General features: G+C 52.8%; 1 protein-coding gene across 1 annotated transcript in view; it reads left to right on the top strand.

The window, feature by feature from the left end:
- Positions 1-7,787: 7,787 nt before the first annotated feature.
- LOC311326902 (uncharacterized protein) overlaps positions 7,788-18,469 on the top strand; it is a gene marked incomplete at its 3' end in the record, with an annotated part of 11,806 nt that continues 1,124 nt past the window's right edge. Inside the window, exons 1-9 of the mRNA XM_084459881.1 lie at positions 7,788-8,662; positions 9,213-9,330; positions 9,654-10,167; positions 10,617-11,081; positions 13,216-13,247; positions 14,496-14,715; positions 15,745-15,933; positions 16,328-16,408; positions 17,780-17,915. Coding sequence (XP_084316007.1) covers positions 7,814-8,662; positions 9,213-9,330; positions 9,654-10,167; positions 10,617-11,081; positions 13,216-13,247; positions 14,496-14,715; positions 15,745-15,933; positions 16,328-16,408; positions 17,780-17,915 — 2,604 coding nt within the window. The 5' untranslated portion in view covers positions 7,788-7,813. The remainder of the gene's footprint in view (positions 8,663-9,212; positions 9,331-9,653; positions 10,168-10,616; positions 11,082-13,215; positions 13,248-14,495; positions 14,716-15,744; positions 15,934-16,327; positions 16,409-17,779; positions 17,916-18,469) is intronic.

Here is an 18,469-nt window from a genome sequence, read left to right as displayed (position 1 = left end):
TCTCTCCTACAGCCGCGTCTCTCCCTCGAACTCTCTCCTACAGCTGCGTCTCCCCCTCGAACTCTCTCCTACAGCCTCGTCTCCCCCTCGAACTCTCTCCTACAGCCGCGTCTCTCCCTCGAACTCTCTCCTACAGCCGCGTCTCTCCCTTGAACTCTGTCCTACAGCCGCGTCTCCCCCTTGAACTCTGTCCTTCAGCGGAGAACATACTCTACAACTCCCAACCTCTGCTCTAGTGCTCTTCCTGCCTCCGAACCAGGCTTCAAACCACCTACTACTACTAATACTACTACTACTACTACTACTACTACTATTATTACTACTACTATTACTACTACTACTACTACTACTATTATTACTACTACTATTACTACTACTACTACTACTACTACTACTACTACTACTACTATTACTACTACAAATACTATTAATACTATTACTAATACTACTACTATTACTACTACTACTATTACTGCTACTACTACTAATACTACTACCACTACTACTACTACTATTACTACTACTACTACTACTACTACTACTACTACCACTACTACTACTACTACTACTATTACTACTACTACCACTACTACTACTACTACTACCACAACTACTACTACCACTACCACTACTACTACTACTACTATTATTACTACTACTACTACTACTACTACTACTATTAATACTACTACTACAATTACTACTACTACTACTATTACTACTACAATTACTACCACTACTGCACACTACCTGCTCTCCAGACCACGGCACAGCAGCTACCCACTGTGAGAGGGAGAGAGAGAGTGGGAGGTCCGGGCGGTGTGGCCGTGCTGATTGGTTGGTGATGCAGCCAGGGGGGCGTGGCTTGGCAGGGGGAGGCTGGGCAGGCAGGCAGCCTGTGGCAGTCGGTCGGGTCCACAGTCCTGCTGCAGGGCGCAGAAGAGAAGCGAGAAGGAAGACAGACAGAGGGGGGGGGCTCCGGTCATGTGGGAGGCGTGAATGCAGAGTGCAGGAGGCGGCCGGCGGCAGAGGAGAGGTGAGTGAGTGGGAGATGGAGAGGAGAGGAGCAGAGGCTCTGTGTGTAGCTGTCTCGGCTGCCTCTGTCTTTGCTGCGGCTGGGGGCTTGTGAGCGCTTGACCAGGAGAAGCATCCCTGCTGAGGTAACGGGAAGCTTGCAGGATAAAGATGTGCATGTCATGTTTACGACTAAGGGATCTGGAAATCCTATTAGGTCTGTGAACAGGAAAGACTGCATGTTCGGCGCTTGTGTGTGCCTGTGTGTGTGTGTGTGCGCGAGTGTGTGTGTGTGTATGCGCCTGTTTGTGTGTGTGTGTGTGTGTATGCGCCTGTGTGTGTGTGTGTGCGCGAGTGTGTGTGTGCCTGTGTGTGTGTGTGTGTGTGTGTACCTGTGTGTGTATGCGCCTGTGTGTGCGCCTGTGTTTGTGTGTGTGTGTGTGTGTATGCGCCTGTGTGTGTGTGTTTGTGTGTGTGTATGCGCCTGTGTGTGTGTGTGTGTGCTAGTGTCAGCTAAGTGAGCACGTGTGAGTGTGTGTGCATGTGGATTTACATGTTTGTGTATTAGTCAGTACATGAGGACATGTCAACACATGCACCGCCACACTTGTTTTCCTGAATTCTCTGTGACCACCAGTCCTATCTAGGCCATCCCACAACCTGTTTGACATGCCCTCTCAGGAGACGTGATGACTACGAAGTAGTACAGCGAAGAATGAACCACTTGTGTCATATCGGATGAGTATTTTATCAGGGTTGTTATCTGTTAGTGCCTCGGCTGTGTTTTACCGTTTCCTTGCCACTGCTCCAATACTGAGAAACTTATCATGAGAGCAGTTATCTATACTCTCTCTCTGTTTCTCTGTCTGAGTTGGGGTAGCTGACCGTGTATTCTGCTTATCTGTCATTGTCTATTTGTGTTTTTCATTGACTCAGTGGGAAGATAAATGTCCAGATGCCTGTAGTTTCCGAGGCTTTATCAGAGCCGGTAGCTTGTGTCGTCTCTGTAAACCACGTCCACTTAGCAGGGTCGAGAGCCAGCAGAGTTAAACAGGTCACTTCCTGGGAAGAAACTTGTCTCGACTTGACGTCAACCTCTACACTGTGTCTCCCGCTTTTATGCTTGAGAAACACTGGGGACTCTCTCTGGAGTCTCTCTCTCTCTCTCTCTCTCTCTCTCTCCTCTCTCTCTCTCTCTCTCTCTCTCTCTCTCTCTCTCTCTCTCATCCTGGTTTGGCCTGGTCCCAGCAAAGCTCCAAGGACTGGGCTGTTTTTTTTAATCACGTGTGAAGTGGCTCTAGGTGCCACAACGGAACACATTGAAGGTGTGTGTGAAGTGGATGCTGGTGGTTTGTGTTTTCACCTCAAATAGAGGGAGCACATCACCCCCCCCCCCCCACCCACCCACACACACACACACACACACACACACAATATTTAAATAGAAGCATGAACTCTCATTTCCTATATTCCTAACGCTCTATTTCAGTCCATAGAGGTGCTTCCTCTCTGAATCTGTAGGTGGACACAACCTTCTCTAGTTAGAAACTGAACGAGGCAGGGCTGTCACCAAAGGAGTCTGAGAAAATGATGTTAGAAATAAGATTGACCAGTAGAAGTCGACACTCAGTGACCAGTCGCGTGTCGTCTTGGTGATTTGTTTAGTCATCATACTGCTGTTCTAGGAGGCTTTTGCTGCGTCATTCTCCCTGGACAAAGTCACAAACCAGGCGAGGAGTGGATGTATATCCACGACAAGGTCAACATGGACAACTCTTCATAGTTTAAGATGAGAGTGCTGATGGAATAGGCTACTCCTCCCTCCCTCTCTCTCTCTCTCTCTCTCTCCCTCCCTTTCTCCTCTCTCTTTTACACACACACACACACACACACACACACACAAAAGGCTGTATGAGTCAGAGGAACCGTGTCTTTGTCTGGCGGAGTCTTTGAAGACAGTTGAGTGGGAGAGAGGTAGCCTTGTACACGTCTCCAACAAAGTCATATTGTTTATGAACGCCTCTCCTGTTAACCCTGACATGTTAGGGAGGTCCTCAGATATGACTCAGCACGGTAATCGCCAGTTCATTGTGCCGGCAGAGTATAGTGACAGCGGTGTCCTGCTCCAGCAAGCCGTGCCTACCTCTCAGAAAGTGCCTGAGTGTACTAAGGACTGTGAACCATAACGTTATTCAGTCTGCGTATGAATCCATGATTATTGAATCAAAGGGTATTGAGCCAAGAGAGGCTGCTACCTTTTCCAGGGATGAAAGGGCTCAGCCCTCTTTGAAAGCTGCTACGGTACTTTTTTTTCCTTCTCTGGCTGTCAGCCATACGAGCACATGCAGAACCTTTCATGCGGCTGAAATCATAGCTGCTTAAGACAGCCAGAATCCAAGCCGGTGGCTAATATTAGCGCGCCCGCCGTCGTATCCCGGGGGCTAATATTAGTGCAGCGCACCCACTAGGGCTTAATTGCCTGTATGATTTGAGTCATGAGCACACTCCCCCGAGGGGAGCTGATTGGCTGGAGGAGGTGTCAGATTCACCTGGTGTCACTGTCCGGCCATCACAGGGCTTTTATTATGGGATGCTCTGGAGAGGCCTCGTCGTCACGGAGAGCTGAAACGGTAGGGCGAATCCATAACAGCACAAGGACACTCAATCGGCTGTTATGTCTTCCACTAGAGTTCTCCACTTCCTTTAGGCTAGGGCGTCTCTAGCCAGACTGTTCCTTGGTTCTGTTAAGCAGGCGTTGAGAAGTCTTGTGAACACCCCGCCGCGGTTCTCAGAGCTGGAGCGTGGCAGGTGGCGATCGCTAATGATCTGCTTCCATTGTGACTTTTCCCTGGCGTCGGCGGTTGGGCGCGTTTACCGGCGAGCGGCGATATCGCGCCAGTACGAGTGCCAGCTTGGCCGACACTCTCAAGGCGCCGGTGGGGATTCAAGGGAGGCACTGCAGCATGAGGAGGAGGAGGAGGAGGAGGAGGAGAAGCAGGAGGAGGAGGAGGAGGAGCAGGAGCAGGAGCTAAATGAGCCTGTCCGACGATTGCACAGTGTCTGAGTTGTTTACGTAAGCAGCTAGTAATCCCGTTACGGCTCCCTACGGCAGTAAATCTCCACTCTGATCAGTCTGCTAGCTTTTCTCTCTCTCTCCCTCTCTCTCTCTCTCTCTCTCTCTCTCTCTCTCTCTCTCTCTCTCCTTATCCTCACACAAATATTACTCATCCTCTCGTTCACCATCTTTCTCTCTTTATTCCCTGCTGTCTCTCCCCCTCTCTCCCCCCCCCTCTCTCTCTTTCTCTCTCTCTCTCTCTCTCCCTCCCTCTCTTTCCCGCGCCTGTCCTAGTTGATGTAGTGATGGATAACGGGGCATGAATGGAGTTCGGCCTCATCAGCTCTTTCCAGAGTCAATACTGGCCCGGTGTCGGCCCTCAGCGTGTGCATCTCTGGGAGGCCACAAACATGACAGTCTCACTAATCAGACGGTACCTTTCTGAAATCATCTCTGACAGGACAGGCGTAGTCACAGGTACAGGACGCCGCTCGACTGAGGAGACGATCTTCCTCTCGACACCACTTAGACAATGAGGCCCCCGCGGGGCCCCTAACAATAGTTCACCTTGTTTGAATGTTTCAATCACCTGTTAGTTTTCAGAAGCTCCTTTGAGCTTCGGTGTGAAACTGAGTGAGTTGTAGGGTAGGAGGAGGAGAAGGGGGCGTGGCCGGTTTGAGTCCCGGATCGGGGGTGGATCTGAGGGATGTGCCTGCTGTGTGATCTTACACACTCTTCCTTTGTTCTGTCTACTCCTTTTTGAGCCACACACACTCTCTCCCGCTGCTACCAGAAGGCCAACGCTAACTCTCTGTCTCGCTAACTCCAATCTGTCTCTCGTCTTGGCTCCATCTCAAGCTCATCCTCCTCGCGTCTCAGCTTGAGAAGTCATGCCGTATGTGGTGTTTTTGGCGTGAAAATCGTTTTCAGTTGACAGATGCCCAGTCAGATGTCTAGTTTCACTATCCAGGAGGCTGGTTGTGGGCTGTAAGAGAAAAACAATTTTGCTACAGAATTCTGATGTATTCATTGAAATGCAAATAGTATCTAAATGTCAAGTATTTAGTTGACAGAGGTATGTTTTGGCAGAACCCAAAACAGAATAACAAAACTTAAAAAGGATATTTCAGGGGAGTACATTTGGAGTCAAACATTTTGACTTAATTGAGAGACAATATTTGATATTTGACAGATGGAAGAGTGTTGAAAGTATAAGTGTCAACATATTGACCCCACCTGATGAAGTGTGTGTGTGGGGGGGGGTATTGTATTGACCCCTGTACGTTAGCGTGTGCGTGCGTTCGTTCGTTCTCACACCTGTACCAGAGCCCACATCTGGACTGCTCAGCACTATTCACCTTTACCGTGGTCAAGCACAGTTCATGTTTTGTAGCTGTGTTAGTTAAACGGTGACGTGGCTCCTGGAGGTGTGCCCAGATATATATGACCCCTCAGCCAGCTCGGGGTGGTAAAAGGATAGCCCCTCTGCCCCGAGCCTGGGGGGGGGGAGGACATAACACCTAACCCACATGACGAAGAAGAAGAAGCTGTGTTAGTGCTTGTTCTAAATGTTGGGATGCTCATGGGTTATTATTGGGGCTAGGTGCATTCTGGGTACAAATATCATTAGTTATAATCGTTATATTCACAACATAGATGAGATGACTCTTATTGAAGTAGTTCGATCATGTTGCATAGATCAAAGATAGACTATGGCTAGTTTATATATGTTTTCCAACCGTGCCAAAGTTAGCCATGCCTTCAACAGGACTGTCTTTAAGAAGTAGCTCTGAAACCTTGTCCTCCTTCTGTCTCACAGGCATGGTGACCCAGGCGCTGGGCAGGGCGGCGACCCACGGGCCTGTTTGTCCCTGGCTCACACAGCCGGCCAGTGACCACATTCCTGCAGCTTGACCGGCCAGGACCATCACCTAGAAACACACCTGCAGCCTGATTGGCTAGGCTGATCACCTATAAACACTCCTGCAGCCTGATTGGCTAGGCCGATCAGCAAGAAACACTCCTGCAGCCTGATTGGCTAGACCGATCACCTAGAAACACTTCTGCAGCCTGATTGGCTAGGACCATCACCTAGAAACACTCCTGCAGCCTGATTGGCTAGGCCGATCAGCAAGAAACACTCCTGCAGCCTGATTGGCTAGGCCGATCAGCAAGAAACACTCCTGCAGCCTGATTGGCTAGACCGATCACCTAGAAACACTCCTGCAGCCTGATTGGCTAGACCGATCACCTAGAAACACACTGACCTCACCACCAGCAGAGGTCAAACAACAAACAGAACAAGGAAAGAGAAAGAGGACACGTCTCTCTCTCCACTCCCCTCCCTTCTCTCCCCTCTCTCTCTCTCTCTCTCTCTCTCTCTCTCTCTCTCTCTCTCTCTCAGTGATGCGCTGAGGTGAGGTCATGTCTGGAAAAGTCCTTCATCTGTACGTGGAGGTGAGGTCGGCCCCAGAGCATGATGGGAAGGCGGGCTCAGGGGTGGGGGCCAGGAGTGAGTCAGCCCTGGCGACGGCGCGCGAGGGACCCGGCGAGCTCCTGTCCCAGCTCGCCTCGCGAACGCCCTGCCAGACCCCCGCTAAGATGACGCCAACGCGCTGCCAGTCCCCCTCCGGACACGCCGTGACCTTTCGGCTCCGACAAGGCGGCGACGCTAGTTCCCCCGGTGTCGGCAAGCGTCAGATCGCGACGTGCCGCGCCGCCCGTTCGCCGCCGTCCGCCGGGAAGGCCGCCGCCCCTCGCGCGCCGCCCGACGGCCCGAGGCGCGGCGGCGACGACTCCTCGGCGCCGGACGGGAAGCGCTCCGTGGTCACCTTCAGCTACATCGAGAAGGCCAACGTGAAGACGGCGGTGAGCCCCAGGAGCACGATATGCCTGAGAGGGTCCAGGGAGGAGAGCTCCACCCCCTCCCACCTCCGCAAGAGGTTCAGTGACCCCGTGTGGTTCGGGAGCCCCGACTCCTCCTGCAGCTCCAGCCCAAAGCAGACCTTCCGTCGGGCGGGGGGCCCCCAGCCGACGGGCTCCCCCGGCCTCCGACACCCCACCCTGGACCCCGTCGGCCGCGCGGCCACCCAGAGGGCCCTGGAGGAGTTCGGCTCCCCCCTGCTTCGGAGCAAGCTCGCCCACGGGCTCCGGTCGTGTTGCGGTCAGCAGCCTCGCTGTCAGTCGTGGGGCGGCTCGCCTGTCCAGCGCAAGAACGCCGCCTGCGCGTTCTCAAATAACCATGCGGACTCGGACCGCAACAGGGCCAACTGCGGCTTGCCCAGGAGCCCGGCCTCGGACCGGCTCTCCTCCCACACCAGGGGGTCCGCTTTGGGCGTGTCTCCTAACTCGAGGCCCGGGTCCTGGGTTGGGCCCCAGAGCCCTCTCCACGGCCTCTGTCAGGAGAGAGGAGTGGGAGGGAGTCCAGCCACTCAGAGACATGTGCACAAGCCCTGCAATAGCGGCCCTTCGCCTCAAGGGGCGATCCTGCAACTCGGCAATACTCTGATGGAAGGGATGAACCAGCTAAGTGGCAGTAAACCCTCCTCCCCTGCTAATAGCCCCGAGGTAGCCCGTAGGCTAGCGGAGGAGGCTACGAAAGTGTCCTCCATTTTAACAGAGATAAGGACATCCTCGTTGCACAATGCTTTAAGCGAATTAGAGAGCTCTTACTCTGGAAATATATCAGGTGACGCCCAAAATGGCTCCTCAAGCGCACAAAGACAACAGCAGCAGACGGTGAAGATGAACATCCCTCTAAACGGTCAACACACGCCAGCGCCCGACAATACTGACCCTCACCAGCCCGCCTCCTCACTCTCACACAACTCCTCCTCACTGTCACACAACATGAATTCGCCGACCAATCACGGGACGGAGCGACGGGAGGGGCGGGCCCAGCGTCAGAACTCGTCAGGGATAGGCTCTCCCGCCCTTCCGTCACGCCTGCTCCGCCCGTCCCACCCGCCCGCTGAGGTCAGCTCTCCCATGAGGGACCCCCGGCTGTTGAGGGCGGAGCTCCGGGTCGTGGACAGCCCCACCCTCCACCGGCGCCAGCCCCCGCAGTACACCGGAGACGGCTGGTCGCCCGCGGCGGACGGCGAGGGCGCCCTCGGCTGCTACGACCGGGGCGAGTGTTCGGAGCTGGCCCGCAGGCTCTTCATCGGCCAGAGTGTGGAGGAAGCTCCGGTCAGCTGGACCTCCAGGCAGCGGTGGGGTCACCCGGAGGGGGAGAGCGGCGCCGGCCCCACCCCCAGCCCCGCCCCCGGGCGGGGGCACCGCGCCCTGAGCCCCACGGCCCTCCAGAAACGGGCCGAGCAGAGGCGGAGGGCGGTCCTCCTCCTGGGCCCCGTGGCGCTGGACTCCCCGGAGGAGGACGAGGGCGGAGACGGGGACGGACACGGCGTCGGGCGGCCGGCGAGGAGGGGGGAGGAGGAGCCTGCGGAGGGGGACCGGCACGGCGCCGCCGGCTCCTCGTCACGCAGCTCCAGCGGGGTGACAGGGAGCCTGGGGGACGGGGACTGCATGTCCCCGGAGTCCAGCCCGTCCAGCCACCAGAGCAACGAGACGGCGGCCGCCACCTCAGGAATACAGGTGAGCCCAGGACGGCGGGAGGCGGGGCGGAAAGTTCCAGAAGAGCAACTCAATCCAGTTTATTTATACAGCACATATCACAAACGCAACGTTACCAAAGTGCTGTGCAAAAAAACAGTGAAATACAAGTAATAACACAACACTAAAACACATAGAACACAGCTAGTGATTTCTAACAATACGAGACACAAATACATAGGAAAAGGAAATGGGGCTTAAGGCAAGATTGACATGTTTCAAGGGTGGGCGCCATTTTGACATGGGGGGGTGGGGGGGAGGTAACTCATTCCACAGGGGCAGGAAGGAGCGATCAGGGACTAAATCACAATGCGAGACCACAAGATATTCATTGTGGCGAAGATATTTATATTGAAGCAAACACACACACACACACACACACACACACACACACACACACACACCTACAGTACACCCACCCAAAACGACTAGGCACTCTAGCTTGGGTATACCACATGTCTAAGTGCATCCTGTGCGTGTTCACCCTCTGTTGCGTGTGCGTGTGTGTGTGTGTGTGTGTGTGTGAGAGCAGACAGACAGTGGCTCGGCAGTACCGGGGCCCTCGCTGCACTCCCAGAGGATCGCCCGCGCCAAGTGGGAGTTCCTGTTCGGGGCCCCCGCTGACGACAGCGCCGGCAGAGGAGAGAAAAGTGCGAGCCGAGCGGCCGACGCCACGCGTACTCACTCACCGTTTACAGCACACTATAACTCACTCACGCTGTAACTCTAACACGGATAGACACACACACACATAGTCCAGATATTTCAACAACGCATGAGCTGATATACTGTATCAATCTGGCCTTCTGAAGATGTGATCTGCACACGCAGCTAAATTACATTCACGGTATCGACTGTTTTGAGTGCGAGTGATTATGATCACTCGCTCTATATAACGCGTGTGAATCTAAAGCATTGCTGTGTATTCATATCGACTCCTCCTCCTCTTCCTCCTCTTCCTCCTCCAATGCAGATACCCTGGAGGCCTCCACAGCTCCCCCTAGTGGCACCTCCAGTGAGTCCCCCACCCCCACCCCTCCCTCCTCCCTACCGCTCGTCTCGGCCAATCACGAGGTGCAGCACGTGGAGGTGGAGCTGGTGACCCCGCCCCCGGCGGCCCCAGGGACGTCGCCCAAGACGGGCATCATCCGCCGGACCCTCCGGTACTCGGAGACCGACCTGGACGCCGTTCCGCTGCGCTGCTACCGGGAGACCGACATCGACGCCGTGCTGCTGGCCGAGCAGGAGGACGCCGACTCCGCCTTCGGGAGCAACCGCAGCGTGATGGGCACGTCGGGCGCCGGGAGCAGCCCCCTGGGCGGGCTAACCTACGAGGGGACGGGGGGCGGGGGCGAGGAGGAGGAGGAGGAGGAGGAGGAGGTGGTGAGCTGGGCCAGTGTGAGGATGCAAGGGGACAGCCTGAAGAGGAGGCACGCCGGGATGGAGGAGGAGGAGGAGGAGGAGGTGTTCAGCCGGCTACTGACGAGGTGAGAGGGGCGGGTCGCACCCCGCGCCCGCGCCTAAACACTCGACAGGCCGTTTACCGACCCGTTGACCATGCAGGGCGCTGTAGCCTGGCTCATAGTCGTGTTCAGTCAGAAGAATTCCCAAAGTGACGAGAATGAAAGGAGGAAGGAGGAGAAAGAGGATCTTCCTATGCTCCACTATCGTGGCACAGTAACCTATTTTTTATCAACCGACGGCAAACCGGTTCGGTGTTTTTTAGGCGAACACAGCTGCTGTGTGCAGCTTAACACACTCAAAAGACATCTTTTGAGTTCAGTTGCACCTACTGTAGGTGATAGCCCTTTGGCTAATTTAGAATAACAGCTCTACTCACTTCAAATGACCTGTTATGAGAAATATGGAAACATGACAGACACATAAAACTATGTTGGTACTTCTAGTAACTCTCACTCCCTCTCTGTCTCTTCAGGCCATTGGACAATTTGTATGACGCCCACCCCGCGCTCAAATCCCCCATCCTGGTGACGGGGCCGCGCCGCACAACCGAGGACTCCTTCAGCCGCCATTTTGAAAGCATCATGGAGTCCCACCGCGCCAAGGGGACGTCCTACAGCAGCCTGGACTGCGAGGAGCTGCTGACCTCCAGCACCCAGACCGTCCTGACCTTTGACCTCCCCACTCTGACCCCGGAGATCCAGGGTCGGATTTGCCAGAGCGCCAGGCAGATCGTCCAGCTGAGCTTCGCGCCCCTGGCCCGCGGCGAGAGGCCCAGCCTGTCCGACTCCATCCTCACCGTGACGGGGGACTCGGACGCCACCCGCGCCCCGTCCAGCGAGAGGCTGAGCAGCGGCTCGGACGACACGCCCCCTCGGGGAGGGGGAGGAGCCCGCCTGGGGAACAGCTGGCACAGTAATCCCTCCTTCTCCTTCCCCAGGTCAGTGGTGGCGCTGGTTATTAAAGTTCCCTGAACCAAAGACAAGATGGCCGCTCATGTACAGGAGGTAAATTGTAAACGGAGTGCACTTCCTGTATATAGAGCTTTTATCCAAAGCGCTTTACATTGACCCATTCACACACACATTCACACACCGATGGCGGCAGCTGCCATGCAAGGTGCTAACCTGCTCATTGGGAGCAATTTGGGGATTCAGTGTCTCGCCCAAGAACACTTCAACACCGCCGAGAGGAGCTGGAATCGAACCGGGAACCTTCTGATTCCCAGACGGCTACTTTAGCTCCCGAGCTACTGACGCCCCACGACATGAGCTCACACTAACAGACAGGTGGCTCTAGAAGAGCCAAACCTAACATCACGCCAGTAGGGTAGCTAGGCTATTAGAGCAAAAAATAAATATGAAATGACTGTGAAAGAAAGAATACGGTAGATTGTTTACGTATTGGAGCAAAATGTGATCCTCAACTGCAGCGCGTTGATGGTAGCGTTATCTGTCTGGCTGTGATAGTGAGCCAATGTCAGCCTTCAGGAAAACGCTCTCTCCCTCCTGTCTGTGGTGACAGGCCAGCACTGCAGAGCTATTCTGGAGCACAGTAGTTAGCGAAGGTCGTTAGGGAGACTCGGAGGCATGCTGTTTGTGTGTGTGTGTGTGTGTGTGTGTGGGTGTGGGTGTGGGTGTGGGTGTGGGCGAGTGTAGGTGTGTGTGGGTGAGTGTGTGTGTGTGTGTGTGTGTGTGTGTGTGTGTGTGTGTGTGTGTGTGAGTGGGAGGGTGGGCATACTGTACTGTGGGTGTAGGTGTGTGCGTGTGTGTGTGTGTGTGTGTGTGTAGGTGTGTGCGTGTGCGTGTGTGTGTGTGTGTGTGTGTGTGTGTGTGTGTGTGTGTGTGTGTGTGTGTGTGTGTGTCGCGCGCACGTGTGTGTGTGCATGATTAGAGCGAGTGATTGCTGCTGAGCTAGCTGGTTGCTGCAGTGTTACAGCCCTCACCTTCACCATTACTGTACTGTAGCTGCCCAAATATATCTCAGGTACACATCCTGCCCTGGAGACCAGACCCATATTGAGGGATTCCTGAGTGTATTTTGCGGTGTACACATCTTGTATGTTCAATCAATCAATCAATCAAAGCTTTATTTATATAGCGCATTTCATACCCAGAGGCAACACAATGCGCTTTACAGAGAACAAGGGAGGTGGGCAGACATCCCACCCCTACATATTCCAGATGTTACATGATCACTGTATATGTGTCATGTTACACATGCATTTATTGACATTCACACATTTTTGTGTTCTTTAATAATCAAGCGATAACTAGTCTGTGTCTGGTGATAGCAGATGTTTCAGCCGTCCTGTCTGGTGTAGAAACCTTCATGAGCTCGCAGGTGATGGAGAGAGCTGCTAATTATGTGTGTCAGCACTGCAGTGGCACCGTGATGCACTGTCACTTTGTGGTACCCGCCTCTAGATGGCGATAGAGCGCCACGCTGCGCTTCCCAGTCGAGCTCCCTCGGCTAGTCAGGTGCTTATTGATGCATACGGCCGACCCGGCCCTGTGATGGAGATCACTGTGATGATGGCTTCCTGTTTATACATTCATTCAGTGACATGAACATTGACAGCACTGGTATCCCTGTACAGGAAACAGGAGAAAACGCACACCGTAGTCTCGGAGAGGCGCCGGTAACCCACACACTCAAGCTCTCGGTGCCTGGGGATTTATTCAGACAACGTTTCGGCCTAGCGGCCTTTGTCAAAGTCTTGAAAGACACCCCAAGACTTGGACACAGACCGCTCGGCCGAAACGTTGTCTGAATAAATCACCCAGCATGGAGAGGGTTGCTTTCTTTTTCTAGTAGCGGTATCCTTAGTAGGAAATGTGATTTGGCGTGTGGGTCGGCCGTCACAGAAAAGACAATTTTCCTGGAATCTGACATTGGCTCACTATCAGAGCCAGACAGATAAGGCTACGATCAGTGTGTGTGTGTGCATATGTGTTTGCACGCGTGTGTGTGTACATGGCGGGGGGGTGGAGAGGGGGGGGGGGTCTGTGCAGTCGATGACAATATCGCGTGCTTCTGTCAAAAGTATCATGATGACATCACCGTGTCTCCAGCGCGCTGTGCCACCGCCAAAAGAGGGACAACGGTCAGGACTGTGTTCGTCCAGAGAACGGCCTGCAAGCGCACTGACACAGAAAGAGGAAACACAATCCACTCTCCAGTCCAGACGGGCTCCCGGTCATTGACCGAAAAACACTCGGCTCGCCTTTAGCGCTCAGCGGGCTGAAATGGGCCGATTCATTCTGTACTCGTCGGGGTTCGTGTTCGCATTGTGCCGGGATTATTATCGCAGTGTTATGATCCCCGCCGGCCCGGCCGACAGGAATCCAGGGACAAGACAACAGAGCAGATATTTCAGAGGGCTTGTCCATACTTTGATAAAAGTAGGAATTTCGCCCCCGGCGCCCCCCCCCCTTTCCTCACATACCCTTTTGAGATGGTCCGTGCCGTTAGACAGAGGCCTATTGTGTAGAGCAGCCCATTGGACTGCGAGAGAGGGGGGTGGGGGGGCAATTATGTGGTGATAGACTGTTAAACCTGAAAGTCGGACACCAGAAATGTCCTCATTGCCTCTCAGCAACTTTGGACTAGTTCCTCAGTCAGAGAACCAAAACATGCGCGTTGTTGTGGCCGCAGTCTTGGCCTCTGATGGAGTCGCGCTCCGTAAACAGGCGCCACAATGGCAGACCGGCGTTTACAAAGCTACACTCCGTTCCCCTCCCCGAACAGTCATTGTTAGGAGAGAACGCAAAACAGCACACCTAGAGTTGGAGTGTTCCCTGGGAGCTGGTCTGTTTGTTTTCCTACAGGATGTGTGCAAATATCTCAATTGGCCAACAAGGTAGATAGACAGCGCGTACACACAACACCCAAAGGACCCACTGAGTATGAGTAATTGGAGCTAGAGAGGGGGGGGGGTGAGGGAGGGAGGGGTTCAGGCAGAGGGGGGGGGGGGGGTGGGGGGGGGGTAGCAAAAGGCTGCCAAGTTCCATGCCATGCTTCCAGTCCAAGGTCGGCGGGGGACGTCGGTGAAGTTTACACAGCGAGAGAGGGAGGAGTGAGGGGAGGGAGAGACGGCCCGACAGAAAGAGGGAGGGGAGCTGCTGCTGGACAAAACCGCTCGATCGGCCGAGAAACCTTTGGGAAGATAGAGTGAAATAGAAGAGAGAAGGAGGAAAGAAAATAGGTCTTTTTTGTGTGGGGCGGGCGTGTGCCTTTTTGCCTCACGTTGCGCCGGACCTAAGGGAGTAACATCTCAAGACTTATGGGGGTAGAATCCAGGTGATGTGCCTCACTGCTGTGGACACTGAGGAACTACACTAGGCCCACTGAGGAACCACAGTGGGACCGTCGGACACACAGGCGCAGGGCAGGTTTGGGGCGATGCGTTCGGGCCGCGGCTCCAGGGCGGGCGTGGCCGGTCGGCCGGCCAGCCTGAGGTACTCTGGCGGCGGAGGGAGGGCGGGCGCGGCGGGCAAGGCCGGCTCCGTCTTCTGTTGTCGCGGCGCCGCCGTAGAGGAGAGGTACCTGCCCGCTCGCCGCCCCCAGCGAAGGTGAGTTCCCGTCCCTGACCCCTGACCCCCGACCTCCGCCTCGCCTCTCCTCTCCGGTAGACATGGTGGATCTTCCGTGTGGTTGTGAGGAATCTCTCTCACCTCTCCCACACACTGAAACCCGCTCTGCTTGTTGCTTAGTTACAGTACGTACATGCGGTTAGCCGGTTGGCTAATGGAGGCTCTGTTTGTTTTGTCGAGGTTTGCATGAGTCATTGATAAGGGTTGAACGCTGTGTGGTGTTGGCCTCAGCTCCATCTCTTTATGAGCTGTTTAAGCCCTGCAGATGAAATGTTTGCCTGCAGTCTGCATACATACATACATACATACATACATACATACATACATACATACATACATACATACATACATACATACATACATACATACATACATACATACATACATACACACACACATACATACATACATACATACATACATACATACATACATACATACATACATACATACATACATACATACAGTACACACACACATACAGTACACACACACACACGCACACACACACACACACACATACATACACACACACGTATGCTATTTGTGATTCATGTTTTCTTTGGATAAAGTCATATTGTAAATACAGACACCACCCAATCGTGTATCGGCCACTTTAGCTGAGAATGGCCTCAGCATGTATAGAAGCATCATCCTCTATTCTCTGACTGAATTCTCTGAACCTAATCACCACACGCTGGACCCAAAAACAGGATTTATTTCCATGGAACACAATTATTGACGGCAGAATCAATACCTACAAATAATGTATTTTTTCAAGGGTTTGCATTGACTGTACAATGTCCCCACTCCTTATTCCACCCCTCCCTCCCTCTCTCCCTCCCTCCCTCTCTCCCTACCTCCCTCCCTCTCTCCCTCCCTCTCTCCCTACCTCCCTACCTCTCTCCGTCCCTCTCTCCCTCCCTCCCTACCTCCCTCCCTACCTACCTCCCTCCCTCCCTCCCTCTCTCCCTTCCTCCCTCCCTCTCTCCCTCCCTCCCTGTCCAGGGAGAAGTGCCGTCTGGCCACGGACTCGGAGCTGGACCAGGACCTCAGCGAGAGGCGGGGCTTAGGGAGCAGCGACACCCTCACCAACGGTAACCGCGCCGACCTGCCGGCCGCCAAACGGCTGGCCAAGCGTCTCTTCAACCTGGACGGCTTCAGGAAGTCCGACGTCGCTCGCCACCTCAGCAAGAAGTGAGCGAACTGGTGTTATTACCACAGACAGGCTGCTATTCATGAGCCATTTTAATCTGATCTCTCTAATGAATACAAGCCTTGTGTGGACTCGGCGCACGCTGTGTATTTTCCTGTACCAATGTCTACATGGGGCCTAATTTCTGTCATAGTTCTGTTTCTCTGCGTTCCTACACTGCAATGCCCTTGGATCAGTCTGCCAGTTGATGGTTGGCACTGATGTGAAAGAGTGTGAGATTAAAGGGCTCCCTGCTTTCTGACAGATGCACCCTGGGAATCACAGTTTTTTTGGCCTCACATGCTGGCTGGCTTCACATGCACTGACAGTCTGAAAGGATGCACGTGTTTGAGCTGACATTTTGTTCTCCCTCTGTCTGTCTCTTTTTCTCTCCAGCAATGACTTCAGTCGTATGGTAGCGGAGGAATATCTAAGCTTCTTCAGTTTTAATGGTCAATCTGTGGACCAGGCTTTACGGTGAGATTAACAGAGATTCAAGATTCCTTTATTTGTTATATCCATTATAACATTATAAGGGAGTAAAATTCTTATGTTCTGGCTCCTCAGCCTTTGCAGTAGCATCAGAATAAGATAAGTAATGTAAATAAGTAATACATAATCATTCATATCAAATTCGTAATTATGTAAACACAAAATAACTCGAAATGGTGCTCAGAGAGATTTTTGACATTTGCGAGCAGGACATTTGACATGTGTTTGATATTACAGAAATCGTTACACCCCAGTCCAAACCCTGTGTCTCTAGCACCCCCACACAGGGAGCTGGCTTCGTTCTAAGTTTTGTTTTCATTCATGGGCCCGGCCCGTGATTTGGATCCGCTCCAAAATTTAATGAGTTCTAAGGTGGCCCATGCTACACCCCTCCACCAAGTTTCATGAAAATCGGTTTGGTAGTTTTGCATAATCGTAGTCCAAAAAATTAATGGAGGTGAATGGCCGGCCTGGCTGTGTTTGAGTGGCTCGTGAACCCGCCCTGTGACTTGGATATGCTCCAAAATTGAATGGGTTCTAAGTTGGACTATGCTACACCCCTCCACCAAGTTTGATGAAAATCGGTCCAGTAGTTGTTGCGTAATCCTGCTAACAGACAAACGAACAAACAAATAAAACAAATAAACAAACAAACGCCACCAAAAACATTACCTCTCATCCCGCTGGGGTGGAGGTAAATAGTAATGTTGGCTGGACACAGCAACCAGGTAGTATCTCAACCTGAATGAACTCTGCAGTGGGATCAAAGGGAGATCTTCCAACATATTCTCATGGAAATGTTGCTTGTTAAGTACACACTGCCCCGACAACGACCAACAAACACCACCAAACAACATTCCAAACATTCTCTTGTTGGTTGTGGGGCTTAGAATGTTTGGGAAAATAACAGTCTCTTTGCCCATTTGTTATGGAAACGTGGGACGTGCTACCCCATTGTTTGTTTGAGTTTGTTGGAAAATCATAGCACACTTGTCAAACTTACCCCAACAAACGCTGATTGAGCAAGTTACATCAGGAAAAAACTGATTCTAACAAACACCAACAAACATCAACAAGCATAGCACACAAACCCAACAGAACCCAACAACTGTTGGTTGGTTGTGTTTGATGGCCGTTGTTGGGCCTTTGTGAATTGGCCTTAAGAGAGACAGTTCAATTGAATTCTCCTGATAGGATCAGTTTAGTTAAAAGAGTAGTAGGTAACACTGTCCCCTGGTGGCTAGCTGAGGGAATGCATCTCATATGTACAGCCATAAGAACATGGTGATACTCTAGATCCTACCTAATATATTTGTGTGTGCGTGCGTGCGTGTGTGTCCTACGTGTTCGTTCCAGAACCTTCCTCAAACAGTTTGCCCTAATGGGGGAGACTCAGGAGAGAGAGCGGGTCCTGTCCCACTTCTCCCGGAGGTACATGACCTGCAACCCCAAAGTCATCCCCTCCGAAGGTAACAGCCCGTCTCAGACTTGTGCTACATTAGCGACCGGAGGTCATGAATGATGCTGCTCATGAGATATATAGGTGGGTTTTCATAATTGAGATATATAGGTGGGTTTTCCTGATTGAGATATATAGGTGGGTTTTCCTGATTGAGATATATAGGTGGATTTTCCTGATTGAGATATATAGGTGGATTTTCCTGATTGAGATATAGGTGGGTTTTCCTGATTGAGATATATAGGTGGGTTTTCCTGATTGAGATATATAGGTGGATTTTCCTGGGGAAATGAATGGTAAATGGTAAATGGACTGCACTTATATAGCGCTTTTCCACCTTAGCGGCACTCAAAGCGCTTTACAATGGCCTCTCATTCACCCATTCACACACCAATGGCGGTAGTTGCCATGCAAGGTGCTAACCTGCTCATTGGGAGCAATTTGGGGTTAGGTGTCTTGCTCAAGGACACTTCGACATGTGGACAGTCGGAGCCGGGATTCGAACCCCTAACCCTTCGATCATCGAACGACCAGCTCTACCAACTGAGCTACAGCCGCTTTATGACGAGGACATGAAGAAGCTGTGC

This window comes from Borostomias antarcticus, assembly GCF_949987555.1.
Source record: "Borostomias antarcticus genome assembly, chromosome: 29".
In the NCBI taxonomy this organism is placed as follows: Eukaryota; Metazoa; Chordata; class Actinopteri; order Stomiiformes; family Stomiidae; genus Borostomias; species Borostomias antarcticus.
The sequence above is the reverse complement of the archived record's forward strand: the minus strand, read 5'-3'. Positions and strand labels throughout refer to the sequence as shown.